Source organism: Nerophis lumbriciformis, linkage group LG19, assembly GCF_033978685.3.
Source record: "Nerophis lumbriciformis linkage group LG19, RoL_Nlum_v2.1, whole genome shotgun sequence".
Lineage (NCBI taxonomy): Eukaryota > Metazoa > Chordata > Actinopteri > Syngnathiformes > Syngnathidae > Nerophis > Nerophis lumbriciformis.
Window position 1 is genome coordinate 31,495,209 of NC_084566.2, and position 23,008 is coordinate 31,518,216.

The following is a 23,008-nucleotide window of genomic DNA, read 5'->3' on the forward strand; positions in this document are numbered from 1 at the left end:
TCTTTATTTTCTCAAAATGCATTTTGAGAAACATTTTTCTGAATGTTTACAAACTCAGGGACGACACAGGAGGACTTTTTGGGCAAAAACCAAATACTTAAAATGAGTATTAGATATTAGTTTTTGATTTGTCTTTGTTTTGATCAAACAACTGTACGTAATAACAGAAAATAAGGAACTAATTTGTGTTGATATTGTTAAACTGTCAATAGCACTCACCACAAATAAATGTAAAAATGTACAGTTAATGAATGTGATCTGTATCTGTATTAGTATCGGCCAATCTCATTCATGGATTATCAGTATTGGAATCATCAGCATAAAACCCTGAATATAACATCCCTAGTTTCCCGTACATTCTACTCCTTATCGTCTGTTCTCGGCTCACCTTCGTTCTGCTCAAACTCGTCCAGCACCTTGTCCAGGTTGAACGCCTCGGCCTGGAAATAATTCTCCATGGATCAGGAAGCTCCACCTTGCCCGCGGCCACGTGAACCTTCACACAGGGGAGAGCGCGTCGTCAATGACAAAATCTGTCCTTCATGAAATGGGAACTATTGTCCTTTTTATGTGCCCTCGACTCCACTGACCATAAATGGCTCATATGCTGGCCCTTAGCTTCTTTATCAAAGTAGCGATGTAAAGCGAGATTGTGTATGATATTCACTATTCAGTGAGGTAAGATGCAAATGTTACACTTTATAAGCAAAAGTACGGTAGAATTTTGATTTACAAACCCCTAATTGTACAAACATTATGATTTACGAGTGACAGACCGAATGTAAATATGCTTTTTTGTACGAACCTTGTGTCAGTGTACGAATGTTTCATCCACCCATTTTGTGCCTGCAGTACAGCCCTATTGTGCTTGGCAGCACATCCATTGTGGGTGGGCTGATCGATCTCTGTTCCGATTCAGTCAGCAGAGAGTTGCTGTTAACTCTTTAAGGCAGAGGTGTCAGTCGTTTTCACTCAGGGCCACATCGCAGTTATATTTGGCCCCAGAGGGCCGCATCTAACAGTGAATACTATGATTACACAATTTTTTTATGCATTTTATTAGATTTTTTAAAAAACTAAAATGTAAAAAAAAATACGGTAAGTTGCAATAATTTCACCTCAAAATTTTGTGTATATTACTGTAAATGGAAAAACAGTACTGCTGTTTTTATGGTAAAAAAAGGCATTGAAACATAAAACATTGAAAAACATACAGATATAACACAGTACTAGAGATGTTCGATAATGGCTTTTTTGCCGATATCCGATATTCTGATATTGTCTAACTCTTAATTACTGATTCCGATATCAACCGATACCGATATATACAGTCGTGGAATTAACACATTATCATTCCTAATTTTGTTGTGATGCCCCGCTGGATGCATTAAACAATGTAACAAGGTTTTCCAAAATAAATCAACTCAAGTTATGGAAAAAAAATGCCAACATGGCACTGCCATATTTGTTATTGAAGTCACTATTTTTTTTAACATGCCTCAAAACAGCAGCTTGGGAGAGAGCATGAGGAGGTTGAGGTGGGCGGGGTTGGGGGTTGAGGTTTTAGGAGGTAGCGGGGGGTGTATATTGTAGCGTCCCGGAAGAGTTAGTGCTGCAAGGGGTTCTGGGTATTTGTTCTGTTGTGTTTATGTTGTGTTACGGTGCGGATGTTCTCCCGAAATGTGTTTGTCATTCTTGTTTGGTGTGGGTTCACAGTGTGGCGCATATTTGCAACAGTGTTAAAGTTGTTTATACGGCCACCCTCAGTGTGACCTGTATGGCTGTTGACCAAGGATGCCATTCACTTGTGTGTGTGAAAAGCCGTAGATATTATGTGACTGGGCCGGCACGCAAAGGCAGTGCCTTTAAGGTCTATTGGCGCTCTGTACTTCTCCTTACGTCCGTGTATACAGCGGCGTTTTAAAAAGTCATACATTTTACTTTTTGAAACCGATACCAATAGTTTCCGATATTACATTTTAAAGCATTTATCGGCCGATAATATCGGCAGTCCGATATTATCAGACATCTCTACACAGTACTACGCAAAAAGTAGCATAATTTAATCAAGTGATTTTATTCGGTGATTCTTTGGTGTACCACTCGATTGAGCCCATAGACCACTACAGTTTGAGAATCACTCAGCTAGAACAATTGCGGGATTACGCCAAGTAGAGAAAAACTGGGATACCTGTAATTTGTCTTGTAGTCATGTAAGTATTTACGCTAGTTATCGATTAGCGTCCTAGCTTGCGTCTCCAGGAAATGAGCGATGTCACCAGTCAGTGTGTTTATCCAAGTGCAATTATAAATCACGGTTTTATGATCATTTTTATTTGAAATGGTAATACTTACCATTGGGAGTTGTACAGCGGTTTATTAGAATTATAATACTGCTTTTCGGCCACATCCCTAGTGGACGACGTGATTTGCGCTACCTGCAAAGAGGTCCCCCTCAGCGGGCGCAGGCTATCTTGGTTGTCAGCACGTTTGCCCTCTCAGTGAGCACTTCAGCCGCTCTGGCAGGCGCCCGCACCTTGCATGGACAAAACAAACAACTCCAGTCACAACTACATTTACTAAGACTACAGCAGGGGTCACAAACTATATTTTGTGGCCCTCTACTTAAAGGGAAATTGCACTTTTTTTTTTAAAATGTTTTTGTCAGAATAATTGTATATAAGTGATCACACAACTTGTTTGCTATGAGTTCAGGTTGCCCGTGCGTAAAGACAAAAGCTGTCTTTGATCTTATCAAGCAAAAGGCAGACAGCTTGTAAACCTCCACTGTGTGCAATTGAATGCGCCGTAGAGGTGTCGGTTTCTCAGATTTTGGACAGCCACAGAAAGGACCGTATCAGGACCCAAAATCTACAAGCAGGGAGGGGGCAAAACTGACAACGCTCCAAGCACCCTTTTAAAAAACTGTTTATGACCCAGTGCAGCTGTTTATGACCCCTCCCCTTAAAGTAGCTGCAGCTATGTAATCAGGGAATGCCCAAATAAAGGAGGAGGCGTGGAACCCTTTCCTCAGAGCGGCGGTGTGACACTGTACGAGGGTCCAGGTCGACGCGCTTTCCTCATGAGCTAAAATGAATCCTGTCTGTTTGATTCCTTGCTTCTTGTCTTGTTTAATAGATAGTTCAGTGTTTGAACCTGACAATTTTGCCTATCGTTCACAATCCTTATGAGACAAGAAGAAAAAAGGTTGGGGTTTTTTTGCATTCTAATTTGTAATAATCGGCTTGTTCTAGAAGGCTAGCAATGCAGCTAATGGGATCACTCCATTCTGCCTCTAAATCACTTTGAAAATGCATCTAAAAACCGCCAACAATACTTAATTTACGTTCCGTAACTTGTATAATAAACAAGCTGTAGCTACGTTGCTATTGTAAGAACAAACACAGAGGGACAATTTTTCTAGCGTAGTAACACACTGCCTTGCAACGGCGTGCTACGGTATTATATGGTGTATCTATTTGACAAATTATATCACAGGAAACACAGTAGGGGTGCATGTTTTGACAAATTAGTACAACAGTTTCAGTGAACAAGAGTTGGCTCACAGGAGATGAAGTGCAGTTTGTTGACATCTATAGATACATTTATTTCATAACACTTCGCACATGGAGCAGGTCTAGAACCAACTCACACCTTTAAGAAAACCAACAGATGAGCAAGAATGTGGTGACGGATGCAAGGAAAAACCTCCTTGAGGTGAAAACCCTGTACTGGAAAAAAAAAATCTTAATAACGGGAAAAGAACTGCAAATAAAATGACTTTTACAAACAGTCTTATTTCCCTCTAGCGCTGCTCGGCGTGTCCCAAAGCGGGCTGGCGTGGGATTAGCAAGCAAAGCAGCAGCTCGTTTTTCCGCTCAGTTTAAGATGCAAGCATGGCGTCACGCACGCACACTCCGTGCAGTCACTCGTTTTAGCCCTCTGATGGTTTTCGAGGAGTTGCAACCTGACTCTTTAGTTCAGTGTGCAGGTAGACACACAGTTTGCTAAAAATACAAGCGGTGAATTATTCAACACTCCTGCAGGCTAATTAAATCTTAATCAGAGCTCCAGGACTCATTGAGGCGGGTCTGATTAGTCATGTATTTGTATGCATGTGCTGGTGTGTCCACCGCAGACAAATGAACTGACACCGGACAAGAAACCAAAGTTGGGTATTTTCTGATCAAATTTGTATCAAACCTAATTGTCATCGCTATTTTCAAAGGGTATGTTAAAACAGGACATCCACCTGTCTTCTAAGTCAGTGTTTTTCAACCTTTTTTGAGCCAAGGCACATTTTTTGCGTTAAAAAAATCCGGAGGCACACCACCAGCAGAAATCATTAAAAAACTAAACTCAGTTGACAGTAAAGAGTCGTTGTCGCAATTGTTGGATACGACTTTAAACCATAACTAACCATGCATCACTATAGCTCTTGTCTCAAAGTAGGTGTACTGTCACATCACACCCTGACTTATTTGGACTTTTTTGCTGTTTTCCTGTGTGTAGTGTTTTAGTTCTTGTCTTGCGCTCCTATTTTGGTGGCTTTTTCTCTTTTTTTGGTATTTTCCTGTAGCAGTTTCATGTCTTCCTTTGAGCGATATTTCCCGCATCTACTTTGTTTTAGCAATCAAGAATATTTCAGTTGTTTTTATCCTCCTTTGTGGGGACATTGTTGATTGTCATGTCAAGTTCGGATGTACATTGTCTTTGCTCCACAGTAAGTCTTTGCTGTCGTCCAGCATTCTGTTTTTGTTTACTTTGTAGCCAGTTCAGTTTTAGTTTTGTTCTGCATAGCCTTCTCTAAGCTTCAATGCCTTTTCTTAGGGGCACTCACCTTTTGTTTATTTTTGGTTTAAGCATTAGACACCTTTTTTACCTGCACGCTGCCTCCCGCTGTTTCCGACATCTACAAAGCAATTAGCTACCGGCTGCCACCTACTGATATGGAAGAGTATTACACGGTTACTCTGCCAAGCTCTAGACAGCACAACACATCATTTGCAGACTATAATTACTGGTTTGCAAAAAATATTTTCAACCTAAATAGGTGAAATGAGATAATCTCCCATGGCACACCAGACTGTATCCCACGGCACACTAGTGTTATGTATACATGCATAAGAATTTTGAAAGATGGCACCTGACGGCCATAAGACTGAACTGTACTTTTTGTCCATATAGATAAAAATAGTGTCCATGTATGATATCTAGGGCTGCCAATTATGGCCAAAGTAATCATTAAGATTTTGTTATCAATATTGAAATCATTAATACTGACTCTTAGGTAAAGCAGAGTTGGGGTGTGAACGTAACACCATCATGTAATTTAATAAAAAGGCTATAGATAAATGTTATTTATATATCTAAAGACACATATTAGTTTTTTAAATTCATTAATAATATCAACTTGTCATTTTTTTTTGTCATCAGATGATGCCTTTATCTCTATTTTTACATTATGATAGGAGGTTTTTTTTAATGATTATTTATTATGTATTTAAATTATGTACATTCATATGTACATGTAAATGCTGTATCGGATTCGGGTCAGATCCATCAAGAGTTTGAGCAGACATGTTTCATAGAAATTAACTATACACAATAAAACATTAACAAAATGCTGTCACGTGAATGGTTTTTGAAGTAATACCTTTGTAACATAATAAAAACAAGTAATGTAAAAAAAAAACATGGGGTTAACTTTTTGATATCAAAATAAAACACAAAGCAGTTTGGCTAATGAAGATGAAGTCTAATAAACATGCGTTGTTCTTCTCCAACACCTCCTTGTGGTTCAGTACAACAGTTTGGCCAACAAAAATAAAGAGGAGTGATACCTCGCACATCGAATACACAATCTTCACAGCCTTCGTTCAGTTTGATGAGATGACAAAACATTTTAGCTAGTATTGATGTTATTTGAATACTGATACAGTTTCCAGTTAAATAAAGGACGAGTGAACATCCCAGTAAAAAAACTAAAGACTTTATAAACAAGTTGTGACAATGTTCCCGACACATCGCCTGCTGCATGTTTCCTCACGTTATTACCTCCTGGTCACAGCTGATCGACGCTGTATTGAGAAAATAAAAGCAACATCAAATTGTTTTCTCCTTCGCTGTATACTTTTAGTGTGCGGACAGGTGCGTCGGTCTCCAATATTGTCCACACCTGTCGCCATTCTAACACAGCAGTGCGCTCTTAAAGGAGTGAGGGAAAATTACATTAAACCAAGCGCTTGGCTCTGTTTAGATAGATAGATAGCACTTTATTGATTCCTTCAGGAGAGTTCCCTCAGGCAAATTAAACTCCGAGAGGAAATCCAAAGCAAAGTCCGTGTAGTTAGACCGCCATGATTATCAAGTCAAATGACACGAGTGCGCATGCACCTGATTTCGTGTTGCCTAAAACGCATTATAAATGAGTTTTTCGGTAATTAAAAAATTTGTCGGCATTATTGACCGTCTGGAATTTTATGGAATTATCAATATACCGTTTACCGTTACAGCCTAAGTCCATTAACAGGTAAAAAGTCAAGGGCGGTCATGGCATGTCCTTGCCGCCGATGCTGGTCAATTTTTAGGGCATTACGGCAAATGACGAGGAGGGTTGCGGCAGTTGCCGCAGTTAAATTTGAGCCCTGTATGTATTCATGCTTTGGAGCCCCTGTCTCGAAAGAAAATAATGTTTGCCTTGGTGCCCTTCTAACTTGCCTTGGTGCCCTAAAATATGAGCCTTCCTTGAAGGCAACACTTGCTTTGACCTTAAAAAGTACAAATTTGAGGCCTGTAAAATGATAGTGAAACTCAATCATAACTTCACATGAGGATAATTGTGGTTAACTTATTTTTATATTGAAGATGCTAGTAGCTCCGTCCTGAGTTTAAATCGGCGTTATTGTGTTTGTAGCAGGCGAGGCTAAAGGACGAAGACAAGGCTTTGGCTCCATCCGTCTTGACATCATCATTAAAGCAAGATGAATGGTGCGACGACGCAGCGTTGACGCACAATCTTCAGGAGGCTCCACCCAAGCTTGGGTTGTTTCAGGAGGATGTTAGACGATTATAATGTGCAATGACAGTTTTTATTTTGGAGGGGAGGGGCGGTTATTTTTGACTTTCTTAGTAAATATTTTACAACAGCGGCCCTACATGTTGAATAAAGACAACAAACAGGTTCCCTGAGTTGCTAGAAAGACTTAATGTGTTGAAATGTGTTACTTTAATTCCCCGCTTATTTTCAATGTGCACTATTGTTCTCGTTTCCTCCTCTGAGCTCAAACCCTGACAAAGTGGACAACCATGTTGTGCACATTGCCACTTCCTCTCTTTAAGAATGGACTGACATCACTTTCTAACAACGCTCCCACGTGACTGACTGACACATAATTACATAATTGTGTTCTCGCCCTGAATGGGAGCAGTCTTGGCCGACCAGACTGGCCTGATAGTGGCCACTTTGCTTCAACGTTTCTGGTACTAATTTTGGAAAAGAAAACTTTTATGTGGTGTTCTTTTTATGAAATAATTAGCTGCAAATAAAGTTGTCATTGAACATGTACATATTGCATACTTGCCAACCCTCCCGAATTTTCCGGGAGACTCACGAATTTCAGTGCCTCTCCCGAAAATCTCCCGGGACAACCATTCTCCCGAATTTCTCCCGATTTCCACCCGGACCTGAGTGAGGACAGCCTGTCGTCACGTCTGCTTTTCGTGCCGGCCCAGTCACGTTATAACATCTACGGCTTTTGGAGCTCAGTGCGCAACTGCACACACAACAAGAAGGAGACTATTATATATGTCTCTGTTATCGATAGGTTTATCTATAACCCATAAAGTAGGCAGGCATGGAGCGATTCCTCAGCGTTTGTTTATTTCAGCCGGCACGTTAATACAGTGACACACAACATCCGAATTCCCATCATGCATTGCTTCAAAACTACGGCAAGTAGTAATGTCCAAACAAAGATAGTGACAGAGAATAGAACAAGGATGGACAATTCAACCCTAAACTCACTCCTTTCCTGCAAATTTAATTTCACCTATGCTCCTTCAAAGGCTGTGCTACTGGCTGCAAAGCATTGCACTTTCAAATACAACAATTAGTAGAGGAGTGTTATGTGTGTGTATATGTGTAATAAATGAACACCGGAATTCAATTTCTTTTATATATATATATATATATATATATATATATATATATATATATATATATATATATAAAATACATACTTGAATTTCAGTGAATTTTAGCTATAAATATACTCCTCCCCCCTTAACCCCGCCCCCCGGCCCGCCCACCCCCACCCCAACCTCCCGAATTCGGAGGTCTCAAGGTTGGCAAGTATGACATATTGTCACTTATGAATAGTTTTTCTGGGTGGCAAAAATGAAATACTGTAAAAGCAATGAAAATGAGATTGCATTGTAAAGCCAGGGTTTCCCCCAGATTGCGAACATACCTGTGGCAGTGGGGGCGTGGCTAGGGACGTGATAAGTATGATGCCATTCGATAATTTGCAAAATATACGACGATGCATATATTTTCTTTAGAAATGCTCAAGAAATTCATATATACATTTACTAACAAATCTGTGTCATTAATTAGTATTATCATACATATTTTCTTACATGGTTTTGCTCTATTTGTGAACTGTTCATGTTTCTAGAAAATTCTCCAATCCTTTCAGTGACTTTTTCTTTATTAAAAACGACTATCAACAAACCTCCAATCCTTTTCTGGCGTTAATAAAGACTGTACTTGTGTTAAAAGACTCTTTACTTGTGTCACTCGATGTCCGCGATGAACAGCAAGATCAGCAGCAAGCCTGACGTCACAACTGCTCCAGCTGCACTTTCTCTCCTTAAAAGAGTGTCACTGTCCTTGTAATATTTGCACATTGAACATTTTGTAGCGAGCTGTCCGTGGGTTTATCTCAGGTGTATTAAAGTGTGTCCACATTGAAGACATACGTTCATATACGTTCGTATTGCTTGCGTCATCACAACATTCGGTTTTGGCAGTGCTGTTTCGGTGAACAAATTCCTTTTTTCGGTGGCCAATTTTTCGGTGTATCAATAGTCATAAATGGAAAAATAATAGGCTATATATATCTATTGATACTTGTTCATGTGTTACTGATGTTTAGGGTTCCCATGATGAGGATGAGGAAGTGTTGTTGTGTGTCTGGGGACTTGTGTCCACGGGAGGGAATACGTGTTGGAATTTATCCTGTTATGTGTTAGCAATAAAAGTTAAAAAGAGCGTTGTGTGACTTCTTCTGGACACACAATACAGCATATTACTTTAATTTGTTTTCATATGAAAAAACAAACACATTTTTAAGTTGTGGCAGCTTTAATTTTGCCGTGGCGGGGCGCCACGATCATATACATGTAGGTCATTAAAGGAAAAATGGAGCGCACTACTGTGCTGTTGATTTATTCTCATGCTTTTTGATGTTGTAAATAAATAAAAAAAATAAAATAAAAAAAAAATATATATATATATATATACACACACACACACAGGTATATGTATATATATATATATATATACACACACACACACACACACACACACACACACACATACATACATACTGGTTATCATTTGGAATGGGGACCAAGTTTTTGATCATCACTTGTGGGGACCACCCTTTCTACAGGTTGTGGAGGCATAAAAAAATGAGGTAAAATGGCCACTGCCCAGTTAGCTCATACACGTCTTTAAATCTCTGGATTGATGAAGTAATGTGCTGATCATTCTTACTGGGGACCCCAGGGAAAAAGAGTTAATATGGTTCATGGGGACCAAATTTAAAGAATTTTGCATAATTCACACAAATTTGTACTGAGGACCCTTTTAAAAAAAAAAAAATGTTCAAATTAGATTTTAAACATGTTTACTTTTCAGTAAACATGTTTTATGGGCCAAAGCTTAAAAAGCACTTAGGCATCTTCAGAATGGATCTGACTATCATTTAAAAAGGTTTCCCTTCAGGGGACCTGTTTTTTTGTCCCCATACCGTCAGAGGTCCCCTAAAGGTGACTGTGTAAACAGAGCGATGTCCCCCTTAAGTAAGCATTGCCAGAACACACACACACACACACACACACACACACACACACACACACACACACACACACACACACACACACACACACACACACACACACTCTAACTTAATTACATTATGCCAGATGTTTTAAGTTTGGTTTTTTTAAATAACAAATTAATTATTTTCCCTATTTTATTACATTTATTAAAGAGTATTTCAGTTAGTAATTCAATTACTTTTTTAGTAAAGTAGCGAGTAACTTTAAACAGTGACTTTTTAAAGTAATTTTCAGAATACAGCCTGTCTCACAGCATCATGAAGCCGTTGGCAAGTTGGTGTTCCTGGCTAAAATATTTGTGTGTATGACCTACAATAATGTTTACCTATAAAAACAATATTGTTAAAGGTCAATTATTTTCATGTTGATGAAGACGTTCAAACGTGTCCTAATGAACGAATGAATGTTGTTCTTTTGTGTTTTTGTTAGCTGAAGAATTGAGCATAGCTAAAAGTTTTTTAAAGAAGATTTGAGATTACATTTGACTTTTTTTACATTAACTTCAAGGCTTTTTCTTTTTTCTGATCTCAAAAACGGCTTTTAAATCGGGATCCTATTATGCAAAACCTACTTTTCTTACTTGATGGTACCTGTTTTTGTGTATTTGGGATCCCCATCAGTCACGGACATTTTAAATCAAGGCATGGTGGAGATATATAGTTACGTCAACGGATATTGCCATTTATGGGTTAGTTTATGTGCCAAACTATATTGGGATATGAGTTTTGATCCATATCGCTTAGTCCTACACTCATATTAGCCACAGTGTTAGCACAGTTTAGAGATGTTCTGTGTTTAATTGAACGTTACAGCAGACCTAGGCAAATTAAGGCCAAGGGGCCGCATGCGGCCCGTCAAGCTTTTCAATCTGGCCCGCCGGACATTGCCAAAATATTTTTTTTAGATCTTTAAGATGGAAAGTGTAGCTGCCATTATAATGTGCGGTGATGTTTTCAAACTACCGCAAGTCTTGAACTATACAAAGTATTTCAATGGTTGGAATCTGCGCTTTTGCATGATATAGTAGTTACTATGGTAATCTAAGTCACAGCAGCTCAGACTAGGCACCAAGCAGTGAGGGTGGGGAGCGTTTCCACAGAGTGTTTCCAGAGTGGCCAGCCTGAAATGCGGGTGTCAGGGACAGACGCGGAAGGAGATTTGTACAAGAAAGTTCTAAAGCTTAGTGATACATCAGATGTATCAGATTGTAGGTGGGGTTTTTTACCCTTCGCGCCTGTGTTTACCCTGTGTTTGTTGCTGAGATAGGCTCCAGCACCCCCTGGCGTCCCCGATAGGGACAAGCGGTATAAAATGGATGGATGGATGGATGGATGTTGCATTTTTGTTGCGTTTTGCTTGATTGTAAATTATGTCGATCGAGAGGGTGTGACGTTCATATGTTGTCAATATTCAGTGTTTTATCGTTCATAGTTAATATTGTAAATCCCACATTCTTTATTTTTATGTACATTCTGGGTGTCTCATTCAATAAAAAAAAATTAAATTCCATTCTGTTTTTTTAAGGCGATCTGTCAAAACATTTTTAGCATTCAATCAGACATTATTGTGAGGTTTTGTATTAAGTGTTCCTAAAAATAGATATAACGGCCCCCAGACACATTTTTTTCCTCAAAATTTGGCCCCGGGGTCAAAATAATTGCCCAGGCCTGCGTTACAGTATGCCTTATGATGGCATTGTGTTTATATGTATGAGTGCAATAATGAAATTGTGATATTTAAGACCTTTCATATTGCTCCAAAAATGTTTTTTTGTGCTACTAATTTTTTTCATTTAGTAGCACCAGTGCTACTAGTGAAGCCCTGGGAGGATTTCGGCACGTAAATAACAACGCCAACAAATAGGACCGCCAACAAAACAACGCATCCTGACCAAAGAACCATCATTACATTTTATGTAGACCACAAGGAAGTGTTTTGAATGTAGAAAAAAATCCATAATATGACCCATTTAAGAAACTTGTGTGAAAAAAGTGACAATATTTTTTTTAATTATTGTTAAAAAATAGTGCTGTTTGGGGATTATTGATGTCTGCCTGTGTTCCTGTCGACTCTCCTGATCCTTTCTGTGCAGTGTGTGGCAACAGAGCTTTCCTCCAGTTGGATGTTTTTCTTTATTGTGTGCAACAATTCTGCCTAGCAACTAGTGAGTGAGTAGGAATGACGTTGATCTACGCTGCTGCCGTATTTTACTCATGTTTTACTATAAATGACAGCACATACCAGACCAGTGTTTAAAAAGCTTGAAATCAAAGGTTTGGTTTCTGCTTTGACAGACTTGTAGAGGTTTACAAAAAAAAAAAAAGTTAAATCTACTAAGACTAGAGGAAAACGACAGTGGCTGTTAAGTGCCTCTCTTGCTCTCTGCTGCTTCACTGCCACGTTCAAAAGCTATTACCAGCTTCCCGTCCTTCGTATGTTTTGATCCATATTTAAGCATCAGACAAAAGGAGTCGAGCACTGGGACCGCCGTCAGGAAGATACGGCTAATACTTCATGAAAGCACGCCGCGACCAACATGACAAGCAGCCGGTGGGATTATGCTATGTGCAACAACTCAACTATATGCAATGTTGACAATAATCACAGCCTGCTGGAAGATGATAGCACTTTCCCCAAACATATAGGCATTTTATTCTTGCCTAATATTCTGGATATGCAGTTCCAAGGACAGGAAAAAATGTTGTGTATATTTGCAAGTACTATGGTTAATGCAGTGTTTCCCATATACTGGTACTCATTTTATGTGACAAATGTTGACTGCCACAGATACATTTCAACTGAGTACTACATGTAAGACAAACACTGTACATTCATCGTTATTGTAAGGATATGTGTTTACAATTATCTAAGCCTTCATCGTGTCCGAAAAATGAAGAGTTGCAATTTCTAATGGAATTAATTACATTATAAAAGGACTGTTATTGACCTGATGTTTATGTGCGATGTCTTGTTTAAAAGCTACATACAATATTAACTGCTCTTTGTTCATGCACATCATAAATATTAATGAAGTGTTTGAGTGTATTCATTAAATCAATGTATTCTTGGTTCCCAAAAAGGGATTCTAAGTAATATATTGATATTGACACATCTCATCTGTGCACACATTACTACAATAACCTTAGGAGATGCGCGGCGGGAATCAGTTTTTGGTACAACACTAGAAGAGGCAAAAAATTAACCTACAGTTGGTAAATGTCACAATTGATGACTCCCCTGCTGATGGCATCATAGCAGCAAAAATGAAATGTCATGTTCACTTTCTCCCAGGTGTACAAATGTTACTATGTGGATAGAACATGTTAAATTCACACATTTTATTTCTTAATTTCACAAGGAAAATCATCCGATTGGCTCTACTTTGTTACTAACCCCCACCCCTCTTTTAATGTACGCTGTCAGAGTTGTGATTGGATATATTCTGAACTTGTCCCACCCATCGACAAGGCAAAATTAAAAATAACTGGCTTTCGTTTCTGTCAACATTTTCATCTCGTATTTATACATTAATCAACATGTCATACCTTGTGGTATCGTCTTAGTCAATGTGCCTTTGTTTGGATTACTTATCATCTTATTTTTACCTGCTTGATGTAAAAACCAAAACCCAAATAAACAGTTTCCAGCCCAGGGCGGGCCCAGCGGACTCTGTAGGCAAGCACGGCCTATACTATACTATACCATACTATAATATACTACAGTAAGTGCTCCAGTGCTTTGCATTCTAACTGGTTGGCTATAGCTGGACTGCTAAATCAGAACCGCTCTCAGTTCCAGTCCAACTTGGTTAAGCTACTTAACCAACAGGAACCAACAGGAAGCAATACGAGAAGATAGGCAAACACACTACCATGAACTGATTTACGTGGACCCCGACTTAAACAAGTTGAAAAACTTATTGGGGTGTTACCATTTAGTGGTCAATTGTACGGAATATGTACTGTACTGTGCAATCTACTAATAAAAGTTTCAATCAATCAATCAATCAATCACTTCCACAGAGCTGAAAATATCTTGTGGCGTACCTCAGGGAACGATACTCGGACCAAAATAGTTCAATCTCTATATAAATGACATTTGTAAAGTTACAAAGGACTTAAAGTTAGTATCATTTGCAGATGATACAACTGTGTTTTATTCAGGGGAGAACACACTGAAGATAATACAACTAATAACAGAAGAAATGAACAAATTAAAAAGATGGTTTGACAAAAACAGACTATCTTTGAATCTAAGTAAGACTAAAATAATGCTATTTGGTAACAGTAGAAGAGAAAGTCAAACACAAATACAGATAGATGGAGTAAATATTGAAAGGGTAAAAGAAAACCCATGTTTGGGTGTAATAATAGATGATACAATTAATTGGAAATCTCATGTAAAAAAAATATACAACATAAAGTAGCAAGAAACACATCAATAATGAATAAAGCAAGACATGTTCTAGACCAAAAATCACTTCATATTCTCTACTGCTCGCTAGTGTTACCATATCTGAGATATTGTGTAGAAATATGGGGAAACAACTACAAATGTGCGCTTCATTCACTAAATGTGCTATGAAAAAGATCAATTAGAATACTACTAATGTTGGATATAGAGAACATGCAAACCCTTTATCTATTAAATCACAATTATTGAAATTCAACGATATGGTGCATTTGAAAACAGCTAAAATTATGTATCAAGCAAACTATAACCTGCTACCCGAGAATGTACAAAAATTATTCTCAACAAAAAAGGAGAAATATAACCTGAGGGAAATCTAATTTAAAACATGTGTATGCTCGTACAACACTTAAAATCTTTAGTATATCAGTATGTGGAATTACATTATGGAATGGATGAACCAAAGAAATCAAACAAAGCACCAATATGATTCAGTCAAGAGACTGTTCAAACTACAAGTGTTCACAAAGTACAAAGAACAATAATTATGATGAACATCTTGAACCTTTTATTCCTTTTTATTGAGACAAAGATTATTTATGTATTTAATATGTGTTTGCTTACTATGGTATATTATTTATTTATTATGTATTTGTTCACTTTTCTGTTACAGAGAACAAGGAAATTGGATAAAATTGCTATGGTATGAAAAGGGGTAGGATTAAATAAGCTCCGCTTCTTCCTACTCCTTTTCGGACGTGCTGTAATGAAACAACTGGAATTGTGCGATGCATTACATTGTATCGTATGCATGTTCGAAATAAACTGAAACTGAACTTAACTGAACTGAACTTGGGCTCGATAATAGACAATCTCTTATCTTACCCTTATTTGCGATGCATGTCATAGCGCCGTTTTTCAACCTTTTTTGAGCCAAGGCACATTTTTTGCGTTGAAAAAATGCGCAGGCACACCACCAGCAGAAATCATTAAAAACAAATCTCAGTTGACAATAAAAAGTCGTTGTCGCAATTGTTGGATATGACTTTAAACCATAACCAACTACGTATCGATATAGCTCTTGTCTCAAAGTAGGTGTACTGTCACCACCTGTCACATCACGCCCTGACTTATTTGGACTTTTTTGCTGTTTTCCTGTGTGTAGTGTTTTACTTCTTGTCTTGCACTCCTATTTTGGTGGCTTTTTCTCTTTTTTTTTGGTATTTTCCTGTAGCAGTTTCATGTCTTCCTTTGAGCGATATTTCCCGCATCTACTTTGTTTTTATCCTTCTTTGTGGGGACATTGTCATGTTCGGATGTAGATTGTGGACGCCATCTTTGCTCCACAGTAAGTCTTTGCTGTCGTCCAGCATTCTGTTTTTGTTTACTTTGTAGCCAGTTCAGTTTTAGTTTTGTTCTGCATAGCCTTCCCTAAGCTTCAATGCCTTTTCTTAGGAGCACTCACAATTTGTTTATTTTTTGTTTAAGCATTAAATACCTTTTTACCTTCACACTGCCTCTCGCTGTTTCCGACATCTACAAACAATTAACTACCGGCCGCCACCTACTGATATGGAAGAGTATTACACGGTTACTCAGCCGAGCTCTTGACAGCACAGACACTCAACAACAACACATACCGTATTTTTCGGACTATAAGTCGCAGTTTTTTTTCATAGTTTGGCCGGGGGTGCGACTTATACTCAGGAGCGACTTATGTGTGAAATTATTAACACATTACCGTAAAATATCAAATAATATTATTTAGCTCATTCACGTAAGAGACTAGACGTATAAGATTTCATGGGATTTAGCGATTAGGAGTGACAGATTGTTTGGTAAACGTATAGCATGTTCTATATGTTATAGTTATTTGAATGACTCTTACCATAATATGTTACGTTAACATACCAGGCACGTTCTCAGTTGGTTATTTATGCCTCATATAACGTACACTTATTCAGCCTGTTGTTCACTATTCTTTATTTATTTTAAATTGCCTTTCAAATGTCTATTCTTGGTGTTGGGTTTTATCAAATACATTTCCCCCCAAAAATGCGACTTATACTCCAGTTCGACTTATATATGTTTTTTTCCTTCTTTATTATGCATTTTCGGCTGGTACGACTTATACTCCGGAGCGACTTATACTCCGAAAAATACGGTAATTTGCAGACTATAATTACTGGTTTCCGAAAAATATTTTTTACCCCAAATAGGTGAAATTAGATCATCTCCCACGGCACACTAGACTGTCACTGTAACTCACGGCACAGTGGTTGAAATACACTGTCATAGCATAAATGAAGAAAACCTTATTTAGTGAAGTGAATTATATTTATATAGCGCTTTTCTCTAGTGACTCAAAGTGCTTTACATAGTGAAACCCAATACCTAAGATCAATTTAAAGCAGTGTGGGTGGCACTGGGAGCAGGTGGGTAAAGTGTCTTGCCCAAGGACACAACAGCAGTGACTAGCATGGCAGAAGCGGGGATTGAACCTGGAACCCTCAAGTTGCTGGCACGGCCACTCTACCAACCGAGCTATAACGCCCCATACACGTTATCAATATAAATGCACCGCTACTCTGTATTAAATACAACACACATGTGGCAGGTTGGGGGAAACAATTACGCTTTTTATTCAAATCTGACAGACATATATGTTCTTTTATTTTTAGTACATTCACACACATAGTGAGGTCATTCCACGTCAAGTGTAGCTTATGTCACCAAAAGCCCCACATGCCAAGCACAGGTGGGGAATGTATTATACACATATTCCGTGGAAAAGTACAGTGGAATAAAAACAAATTAGTATATATAGGTTGAGTACAGTTTTTGGTAGTATTGACTAGCTTGGCGTGCTAGCTGTAAACTACATAAGTTGTTCATTTGTGGGAGTTATTTAGTTGAAGGCAACATGGTGGTAACGGTGTGGATGTCAGGCTGCGTCAAAAAAAGAGGGGATATACGCCGCTATTATTAGCTTCAAGCGGGCAGCCGAGTGACGCCGTCGAAGCCACCGCTTGGACGGGCAGGAACGCTTCCACCGACTCGGTGGACGTCACTCGGAGCGAACCTTATTCTTTTTTTTTTTCTTTTTTTTTATGAAACTAAATAAATATATTCAAATTAATGTTACTAAATGTGTGTATGTGTCCTCAATAGAGCTTTAACTACAAGCCCCAAATGGGGAATGTTCGGTTGCGTAAATGCTAATAATCAGTGTCCGGTGTAAGCTAGCTGAAGCACCGCAACTCCCTCCCTGACCTGCTCGGTCTCGGCTAGCAGCCGTCGGACTAGTTGGACCTCCTTCCCCATCGCCGCAGCAATGGCGCTGCAAGGTCGGGGAAGCGTGCCGTAAGACAAACACGTTGGATGAGAACAAACGGAGGGAACTCACCGCGGGAATCCTCATGTCTACGAGCAGGAGGAGCTCCCTCGTCAGCGTCCGTCATTACTAATCGCCTTCCCGGGGCTTCGCTCGCGGTTCACTTGGCGTCGGCCCGGTCATCAAACTGCAGCGACAACCGGGAAGAGAAGGGATGGTGGTGGTGGTGGGGTGGGGGAGTCTCTCCACAAGGAACCCGGGGAAGAGCCTTCAAGGTCCAGTCACAGCAGAGTGCCGGTGCTCGGTGCAGATCCTCACCTCCATCCCACACGAGCAAAGGACCCCACCTACTGACTGAAGAGAAAATGGACTAAGTTTGCCCACTTTTTACCCCCTAAGGGTTTTCTATACATGACATATACCAGTGTTTTTCAACCTTTTTTGAGCCAAGTCACATTTTTTTTGTGTTGAAAAAATCCGAAGGCACACCACCAGCAGAAAACCTTAAAAAACGAAACTCAGTTAACAGTAAAAAGTCGTTGTCGCAATTGTTGGATATGACTTTAAACCAGGGGTCCCCAAACTACAACCCGCGGGCCGCATCCGGCCCCCCAGCATCCAAAATCCGGCACACGAGAAGTCCCAAGTTAAAAAAAAAGTATAGAAATATATTTATTTTTTTTATTTTTTAGTCTTTCCTTTCTAATCCATTTTCTACTGCTTGTTACTCTCGGTGTCTACTAGCCGCTCAGGCAAATCATATTATCTAAAAATTCATTTTTCCATTGATAACGTGGCAATGATAAATGTTGATGAACATCAATGTTAATTGATGTTAAATGACAAAACGGATTATAAAGACAATGTATATAAGTGTGTGTGTATATATATATATATATATATATATATATATATATATATATATATATATACATACAGCCTGGCCCCCGGCCAAAAATGTTTAACCCAATGCTGCCCCCGAGTCAAAAAGTTTGGGGACCCCTGCTTTAAACCATAACCAAGCATGCATCACTATAGCTCTTGTCTCAAAGTAGGTGTACTGTCACCACCTGTCACATATCACACCGTGACTTATTTGGAGTTTTTTGCTGTTTTCCTGTGTGTAGTGTTTTAGTTCTTGTCTTGCACTCCTATTTTGGTGACTTTTTCTCTTTTTTTGGTATTTCCCTTTAGCAGTTTCATGTCTTCCTTTGAGCGATATTTCCCGCATCTGCTTTGTTTTAGCAATCAAGATTTTTTCTGTTTTTATCTTTCTTTGTGGGGACATTGTTGATTGTCATGTCATGTTCGGATGTACATTGTGGACGCCGTCTTTGCTCCACAGTAAGTTTTTGCTGTCGTCCAGCATTCTGTTTTTGTTTACTTTGCAGCCAGTTCAGTTTTAGTTTTGTTCTGCATAGCCTTCCCTAAGCTTCAATGCCTTTTCTTAAGGGCACTCACTTTTTGTTTATTTTTGGTTTAAGCATAAGACACCTTTTTACCTGCATTTACAAAGCAATTAGCTACCGGCTGCCACCTACTGATATGGAAGAGTATTACACGGTTACTCTGCCGAGCTCTAGACAGCACCAACACTCAACAACAACACATCATTTGCAGACTATAATTACTGCTTTGCAAAAAATGGTTTTAACCCAAATATGTGAGATTAGATAATCTCCCACGGCACACCAGACTGTATCTCACGGCACACAAGTGTGCCGCGGCAATTAGCTACCTGCTGCCACCTACTGATATGGAAGAGAATAACATTGTTATTCTGCCGAGCTCTAGACAGCACTGACACTCAACAACGGCACATTATTTGTGGATTATAATTACTGGTTTGCAAAAAATATTTTTACCCAAATAGCTGAAATGACATAATCTCTCACGGCACACTAGTGTGCCGCGGTACAGTGGTTGAAAAACAGTGTTCTAAATGGTAAATGGGTTATACTTGTATAGCGCTTTTCTACCTTCAAGGTACTCAAAGTGCTTTGACACCATTTCCACATTCACCCATTCACACACACACATTCACACACTTGATGGTGGGAGCTGCCATGCAAGGCCCTAACCACGACCCATCAGGAGCAAGGGTGACGTGTCTTTCTCAAGGACATGACGAGGTTGGTAGAAGGTGGGCATCAAACCAGGAACCCTCAGGTTGCTGGCACGGCCACTCTCCCAACCGCGCCACGCCGTTCTACTAAGGTTAAAGTGCACGTGTCCATCCCTGGCGCTGCAGGGAGTTCTCAAGAAATTGGGAATCCCATAAGAATGTAGGTGTCAGGTTTAGGAGGAAGATTAAAGACCTTAGCAACATCTGGAAGAAGGTCCACACAAAGGGACAGAGGATCACCGGACCCAAATCGATCACAGGTTGACTAGTCAAGTAAATAAACTAAATGGTATGCAGGCTGTCTGGCACCAAGATTTGACCCACAAGGAGAGGGGGTCTACAAGAAATGGTATTTAAACAGTGTTCCGACCGGACAGCAGAATGAAGACATTCGGCACTTCTTCTCCTAGAGCTGCAGCTCTAGTCTGAGACAAAAAGCTTTATTTTGCTTCAGCAAAATAAAGCTTTTTGTTTGACGATTCCTCTTGGCGTCTCCTTGACTCATCACCCATCACACAACCATCCAATATACAACACTATAAAGTACCATATCATCAGTCATGTTTAAGCAGTGGTCAGCATGTAAAACAGTGCTTTGCAAATATTTGTAATAAATGATCAGGTTTTCAAATTCTAACTCCTAAGACAGGCATGCCAGGAAATATAGAACCGCTGACACATTAGTACAATAATCCAAAATCACAATAAGGGTTTATGCTTAATTAAACAGGATTTGTTTACAAATATGTGACGTCACAAGTAAGGCTTCTAGGTCCCACCTTCAAAACAATCTTGACAGCGGGCTGATAAAAACCATTCAAATGGTACATTTAGAACTTGAGTAACTATTAACAGCATATTCTACAAGTTTAACAAGCACTTGTGTTTGTTCTAGTTTACAAGAGCTTTGTGGCGTCCAACAACTTGATAAAGTGCAATAGAATTTTGTAAGGGTAGCTCACTGTGGATGGGGGGCATGGCCTGCAGGCCTGCAGCGAGGCGGGGTGTGCCAGGACCGGCCTCGAAGTCAGCGACAGGTGCGTAGATGGCCCACCTGGGGCTTGTTATCTAACCACCTGTCGCTCTGTATAAGCAGCAACCGGGAGGAGAGACGTTGTTGGAGCTGGGGAGAGCGAGAGCAAGACGCACATTGACAAAGACGACTGCTGAAAAGGTGGTCTGTGGTCAGTAGGACCCACTGGAAGAGAGCTTCCAGTGGGTCCTCCTGACCACCAAGCATTTCCAGGCGAGCCCGTTTCATTGTATAAGACAGTGTTTAGTTTTCCAACCAGTCTCTTTGTGCTTTTCAGCAGTCGTCTTTTTGTCAATGTGCGTCTTGCTCTCGCTCTCCCCAGCTCCAACGTCTCTCCTCCCGGTGGCTGCTTATACAGAGCGACAGGTGATTAGATAACAAGGCCCAGGTGGGCCATCTACGCACCTTAGACTTACAAAATCTTTATTGTCCCCGAGGGGCAATTTGGTTTGCAGCAGTTTTGAAACATTTATTAGTAGATTGCACAGTGATGTACATATTCCGTACAATTGACCACTAAATGGTAACACCCAAATACATTTTTCAACTTGTTTAAGTAGTAGTCATTAAAAACAAGGTTCTACAGTAAAACGAGGTACAACAGTAAAAATAAGGTACAAATACATAAAATACTAGTGATGGGTTGATGAGGCGTCATGAAGCGTTTCGACACATTGCAAAACTGTATTGATACTGTGTCGACACTGTGTCACTAAATACTGACATCTGCTGGACATTAAAAATCCCTACAGGCAACCTATGGACCGACTCAACTGACACTGATTTTATGACCTAGTACAGTGGTTCTCAAATGGGGGTACGCGTACCCCTGGGGGTACTTGAAGGTATGCCAAGGGGTACGTGAGATTTTTTTTTTAAATTCTAAAAATAGCAACAATTCAAAAATCCTTTATAAATATATTTATTGAATAATACTTCAACAAAATATGAATGTAAGTTCATAAACTCAGTGAAGCACAAGCTCAGGTTTGTCACTAAAATGTCTGTCAAAAAGAACTGTGAAAAGAAATGCAACAATGCAATATTCAGTGTTGACAGCTAGATTTTTTGTGGACATGTTCCATAAATATTGATGTTAAAGATTTTTTTTTTTGTGAAGAAATGTTTAGAATTAAGTTCATGAATCCAGATGGAGCTCTAATACAATCCCCAAAGAGGGCACTTTAAGTTGATGATTACTTCTATGTGTAGAAATCTTTATTTATAATTGAATCACTTGTTTGTTTTTCAACAAGTTTTTAGTTATTTTTATATCTTTTTTTCCAAATACTTCAAGAAAGACCACTACAAATGAGCAATATTTTGCACTGTTATACAATTTAATAAATCAGAAACTGATGACATAGTGCTGTATTTTACTTCATCTTTTTTTTTCAACCAAAAATGCTTTGCTCTGATTAGGGGGTACTTGAATTTAAAAAAAATTCACAGGGCTGAAAAAAGGTTGAGAACCACTGACCTAGTATATACAATAATATAAACCAAGTCATTGTATTTCATTTAGGATTATTTCATAACTTCATTTAAATAAAAATATATGTTTTGTCTTTTTTATATACAGTCAATAAATAATGTGAACATGTATCATAACATGGAAATCTAAGAGAACGTGTTGTGAATGAGGATGCTTGTGGACCTGGAAATTATTATTATTTTTTACTCATTTTTATTAAAAAAAAAAAAACAGTTTTTCCAACGTATTCAATTTTAGACGCTTTCTCTTCTTAGTTATTATTTCTCCGGCTGTAGAAAAGAGCCGCTCACAGGGCACAGAGTGCGACACAGTTCGCGTATTGGTCACGTGACCAAAACAGCTCATGATCGGTCACGTGACTTTCTAAAAGCGGTACGCGCACCGACACAGGGTTTCGCTCTATGAGCTCGACGCATGCGCCGATGCATCGGTGTTGCCGGACCCATCACTATAAAATACATACATACCTGTCGCTGACTTCGA

The 23,008-nt window shown here is 39.2% G+C and overlaps 1 protein-coding gene across 7 annotated transcripts in view; it reads right to left on the reverse strand.

Annotated features, from left to right (window-relative positions):
• zfyve9a (zinc finger, FYVE domain containing 9a) overlaps positions 1-21,093 on the reverse strand; it is a 49,884-nt gene extending 28,791 nt beyond the window's left edge. For 3 of the 7 annotated variants that reach the window (XR_009817309.1, XM_061978952.1, XM_061978948.1), the window contains exons 1-4: positions 20,960-21,092; positions 17,945-18,226; positions 2,439-2,536; positions 389-496 (exon numbers count right to left, since the gene is read on the reverse strand). Coding sequence is in view for 6 of the 7 variants with exons in the window: in XM_061978952.1 (XP_061834936.1) it covers positions 389-458 (70 nt within the window). In the remaining variant the exon portion in view is untranslated. Of the gene's footprint in view, positions 1-388; positions 497-2,438; positions 2,537-17,944; positions 18,237-20,959 lie in introns of those variants that run through there. The other 4 variants (XM_061978953.1, XM_061978951.2, XM_061978950.1 and 1 more) reach the window with 3 other exon arrangements.
• Positions 21,094-23,008: the final 1,915 nt, after the last annotated feature.